Source organism: Mastomys coucha, unplaced genomic scaffold, assembly GCF_008632895.1.
Source record: "Mastomys coucha isolate ucsf_1 unplaced genomic scaffold, UCSF_Mcou_1 pScaffold15, whole genome shotgun sequence".
Lineage (NCBI taxonomy): Eukaryota > Metazoa > Chordata > Mammalia > Rodentia > Muridae > Mastomys > Mastomys coucha.
In genome coordinates this window covers 2,979,243-2,984,871 of record NW_022196897.1, presented here as the reverse complement: position 1 = coordinate 2,984,871, position 5,629 = coordinate 2,979,243, and the positions used below count along the sequence as shown (strand labels likewise).

At 41.1% G+C, this 5,629-nt stretch overlaps 1 protein-coding gene across 6 annotated transcripts in view; it reads left to right on the top strand.

Moving 5' to 3' along the window:
- Nsun6 (NOP2/Sun RNA methyltransferase 6) overlaps window positions 1-5,629 on the top strand; it is a 51,464-nt gene that overhangs the window by 42,452 nt on the left and 3,383 nt on the right. For all 6 annotated transcript variants that reach the window (XM_031369071.1, XM_031369072.1, XM_031369070.1 and 3 more), the window contains one exon: window positions 2,012-2,160. In XM_031369071.1, coding sequence (XP_031224931.1) covers window positions 2,012-2,160 — 149 coding nt within the window. The remainder of the gene's footprint in view (window positions 1-2,011; window positions 2,161-5,629) is intronic.

Below are 5,629 nucleotides of genomic sequence, written 5' to 3'. Positions count from 1 at the left end.
ATGTTGCAGTATCTTCTGGGTATATGCCCAGGAGTGGTATAGCTGGGTCCTCCGGTAGAACTATGTCCCAATTTCTGGAGGAACCACCAAACTGATTTCCAGAGTGGTTGTACCAGGTGGTGGCGAACGCAGGTAGGATTTGCTGAAGGAGGCAGAGGCAGGAGGATCATGAGTTCGAGGCCAGCCTGGGCTGCACATTTTTAAAGGGCTGGAGAGATGGATGGCTCAGCCGTTAAAGAGTTTTTTTTTAATTCCCCATTTTATTTTGTTTTATTGCATAGTTTATACATTTCTATACTGTGTATCCCTAAACAAATTATCGTATTTTACTGGTTTTGGTGGCATGAATAAGATGTCCCCCATAGTCTCAGGCATTTGAACTTCCTATTTTCCTTTGTGTCCTGGGAACATCTTTTGTTTAGATCTTTTTTAAAGAGTATATCAATAGCTAACTTAGTATAACTTTAAATTAGCAAGAGGCCATTCAGTACAAACGAGTAAGACCAAGGCAATAGACACTTACAGGCTGTAAAGCAGAGGAAGGCTTTGTAGCCCTAGAACTGCCGGCTGCTGGAAGGAGCCCAGCTCAGCTGCTGCAGGCACCTCTACAGAGTAGACTCTACACAGATCAGGCAGTTCCTGGGCCTGGACATGTGCCTGGAATATCACCTGTCTAGGCTCTACCTACTCCAGTCTGTAACTTACAGGAAAGCGTGGAAATTGCTGGGTAAAAGTGGCTGTGAAGGTTGTGACAGGAAGAGATCACGAGGAGGAGAACGTCTGTTCTCCATCCCTGTTGTCTTCCTTTCTCCACCCCGGCAAGTAGGATGGTCATCTGCATCATTCTACTATGACGTCACACTGGGGACCACTGGAAAGAGTGAAAGCAAATCTTCTAATATGTGACATTTATGTAAGCAGGTTACAAAACTAATGCTAAGAAAAAAATTGTGGAAAATATTCATAGAATACTATGGGAAAGGTTCATATCTTCTATATAAGATATATATATGAGCTGTCCTGTTCATTAAGAAAGGCAGTGGTTTCAGCAGGGAAAGGCTACACAAGGATTGTACCTATTTAAAGGAAAAAACACAATTAGTCAATAAAACAAAACAGCATTCTGAGGAGGCTTTTGGGGAAACAGGTGCACACATTCATAAGGACAGCATGGACTGTAGTATAATCTCTCTGTTGTTGGGGGGTTACTAGTATGCATCAAAAGATAAAGATTTCTTTGAAAAGTATTTATCTATGACAGTAAGTGAAATAGGGAGAAAAGGTTCTATGTGGAGGTGGGTTAACTTGAAAATGACTTGTGTCTTAATGTCCTTAGGAGATAAAAACAGAAGGTAATTCTAGGTTTAAATAAAAGCTTCAATAACAATGCCAAGCTTGCAGGTAAAGAACACAAGTGAAATGAGACCAGTTTTATAACTTTCCTCAATAACACCAAACATCAGAAATCACTCATAAACACCGAGGGAAACTCGATAATGAATCATAGTGGATGATTCCATTGCTGGAACCATGCTGCACATTGCTATAAAACCGGAAGACTAATGAATGACAGGCAGGACCAGCATGCTTGATTGGAGCCTGACAGACTCTGACTTTTCAGGAGCTGCCTGCAGGAGACGGGGTGGGGGAGAGTTACCAGGGGAATCATTTCTTTGATGATTGGTGAGCAGAATTAGTACAAGGTACTGGCTCTGGGACAGTATGGCTTCTGACATGGACTTGAAAATCTTATTGCTCTGGTGTGGCTCTGTGTTATATTAACAGAACTCATTTATAACAGCTGCATTTTGATGTTCTTACAAAGTCAAATGTGTATGAAGTATAAGCATTCTTAGCTTAGCCAAGTACTTGCTTAAACGGAGACATGACTTCTCATTATTCACTATCTTGGATTATGATGGTAATTTTTCATTTTGCTTATATCTCAAGAGTGTTCTACTCTAGACCTATATGTTAGATGACAGATAATGCTTCTAATTGTGTTTTGTAGGGGCACCTCCATTCTTACCAGAATCTTTTGACCGAATTCTCCTTGATGCACCCTGCAGTGGAATGGGACAGAGGCCAAATATGGCTTGTACTTGGACTTTGAAGGAAGTGACATCCTATCAGCCACTGCAGCGCAAACTCCTTAATGTGGTACGCGATGCCCCTTTGCTGTGAGGAAGCTGACTGGTGCTCGTTCAGTGTTCAGTTGACCACGACTGTTGTGGGTAGCACCACCATCCACTATGGCCAAGGGGCGGAGCCATTCAGGACTCATAGATAAAGACTGGAAACATAGGCTTTCGGATGGCCACATGGAATAGTTATTCAGCCTTAAAAAGGAGGGAAACCTTAAAAAGGAGTGAAATTTGGTACGGGCTACAATATGAATGGCCCTTGGAGACTGTATGCTAAGTGAAGTAAACCAGACAAAAGAATACATTTTTGTATGATCTCAATTACAAAGTAATTAGAATAGGTGAATTCCTAGGAATAGAAGAAAGGAGAAGAAAAGTTGTTGAAAGAAAGAGTAGTTACTAATTAATGGTTACAGAGGTACAGCTTGGGATGCTTGTATAAATCTACACTTATTGTCATCAAATCATTTAGTTAACATGATATTATTTGTGTTAACTATTTTTTGCTATAGACAAGGAAGAGATTGGGAATACTGATCGTTTTGTTTGTGTGGCTTTAGTTTTTTGAGTCAAGCTCTCGCAGTGTCCTAAGCTGGACTCAAGCTCTCAATATTTTTTCCTCAGCCTCACAAGGGTTGTGATCTCTGTATGCATCATCAAGCCTACTTACAGCTTTAAACATAGGAGGCATTTTCTCTGTTGACCCATCTTTTAAAATACACAGCTGCCTATGGAGTGTTTGAGACATGTAGTTATTCATAAATTTTTTACCCCTTAAGTGGAAGTAAAACAACAAAAACACAACCACACTTCATTAAGTAATTCATGCATCATTGCTAATTGACATAAAGAATTCAATATAAGTAATTTACTCTTTACTCTTTCTAGCTTAATTTAGTTATCAGATTAGAAAGGCATAAGTCTTACAGGGTAACACATCATTAAAGTAGGCATGATAACATCCAGAATATAAAAGGATCATAGCAACTGAAAATTTAATTGCTCTAGTATATTATGAATAGAATATTTGAGAATTCTTATCTTGTTAAACTTAGTAGATTTCAAAGCAAGAAGTACTTCTATTTTATTTTAATTTCAGTTTTTCTTTATATAAAAATTTATAAAAAAATTATGTCCAGGTATATGTTTACTTGTCTGTATATGCACCACCTGCATGCAGGAGTTTGAATAAGCCAGAAGAAGGCATCTGGAACAGGAGTTACAGGTGATGGATGGGTGCTGAGAATTGAACCTGAGTCCTATGCGAGAGCAGGAAGCACTCTCAACTGAGGAGCCATCTTTCCAGGCCTAATACAGTGATCTTTTGATGATAAATGGATTTGTTATTTCTTCCCTTTCCTCTAGTGATAATATATACACAGCATCAATTAATGGGCTGTAATTCTCAGTCTCTAAGGTTGTCTTTGAGGACACTTTTGCTCATTATCTCTTGCTGCCTGCTTTCTTACACAAAGGAAGTACAGGTTGTATATTATTTAAATACTTTCAGAATAGTCATCAAAGACCATGCCTTTGTCATGAAAGCACCAAGTGGCACAAAGAACTCTTTCCAGATGAAATAGAATTTGCCCTGAGGATAAAATTAATTTACTGTTTTATTGCTTTTTCCTTCTGTTGTTCTTTTTAGGTCACAGTGAGAATTGAAATTCAGAAAGGTTACTGAGAGTAGATGGATGATTTCAGTGCCGAGGGCCATCTGTGAGGGAGTACGTAGAGAGTAGAGGTCCCGTGCCAAGGCTAGAGGGGCCATCTGTGAGAGAGCACGTAGAGAGTAGAGGCCCCGTGCCAAGGCTGGAGGATCACCACTGAGGGAGAACTCTGAGAGCGGGTATATGAGGGATGACTCTGAGAGCGGGTATATGAGGCATGGTGAAACACTGAGACTTTGAGCTTTAGGATCCAGCCTGTCTCCATTTGAGCCACAACTCCTCTACAGTAGTGGTTCTAGGTATGTTGATTTCCAGTTGGAACAATGGAGAGCACAACAAGATCTACTTGGAATAGCTGTTTGAAACAGTAGCCTGGAATCATGGCTGTTAGGAATTTTTTGAGAAAGTCCATGTGAAAGTCTTTGGCATAGCAGCTGGCACAAAGTCACAATGTTTACATTACTGGTTTTTTTGGATTCTATTATTAGAGATTTTATTTTTGAAACAGATGTATCAACTGTTATTATTACCAAATGTATATAAAACATTCATTTTATTTATCTTTTATACATTTAAAAATTGTTTTATGTATTTACATTCCAGTCATCCCTCCACCCCCACTTCCAATCCCCTCCCACAGTTCCTCATCCTATTCCTCTTCCCCCTTTTCTCTGAGAGGGTGCTCTTCCCCTCCACCAGGCTTCCTCTTTCCCTGGGGCCTCAAGTGTCTTCTCCCACTGAGGCTAGACTATGCAGTTCTCTGCTATATATGTGCCAGGGCTCCTGACCCGCCCATCTATGCTGCCTGGTTAGTGGTTCAGTGTCTGAGAGATCTCAGGTTTCTGGGTTACTTGAGACTGCTGGTCTTCCTATGGTGTCGTTCTCTTCCTCAGCTTCTTTCATCCTTCCCCTAATTCAACTTCAGTCCAATGGTTGGGTGTAAGTATCTGAGTCTGTCTCAGTCAGCTGCTGGTAGGGCCTCTCAGAGGACAGCCATGCTAGGTTCCTGTCTTTAAACACATCATAGCATCAGTAATAATGTCAGGCCTTGGTGTTCCCCCTAACTCCCCCATAAGATGGATCCCAAGTTGGGCCAGTCACTGGATACCTTTCCTTCAATCTCTTCTCCATTTTTCTCCCTATAGTTATTGTAGACAGTAACAGTTCTGGGTCAGAAATTTTGACTATGGGTTATCTACCTAATGAAGGTGGACTCTGAGTTCCCACTTCCCATTGTTGGACATTTTGGCTAAGCTCACCTCATTGAGTCCTGGGAGTCTCTCACCTCCTGGGTCTTTGGTACTTTCTCGAGTCCTCCCACCCCCATTAATTCTCCTGGCCCTCTGGGCTTCCCCTCTTTGCACCCCCCATTCCTGATCCTGTTTCCGTTTTCCCCTCCCCCTCCCCTCTCCCACCCAGCTCCCTCCTTCTGCCTCCCATGATTATTTTATTTGTTTTTATATTTCTTTAAGGTGCAAGTATGAATTGTGATTTTTTGAGACCTTTTTATTAAAATTATAAACAAAAGTATGACTTTGCCAAAAGAAAAATAGGAAATAAAGTTGACTGGGTAAGGAAGTAGGGGTTGGGGGATGTGGATTAAGGAAGAATTAAGAGAAGAGGCTAAATATGATCAAAATACCTTGTATAAAATCCACAAAAACCTCACATGACATGTAACCAAGTCGACAGGTAAAGAGGCTGGGACTGGGATGATGGTAGTGGATGTTATCAAACATAGCCAAAACTGGCCTCCCCTCCACCTCCCCCTCTCTCTCTCTCCTCCTCCCTCTCCCTCTCCCCCTCCCTCTCCCC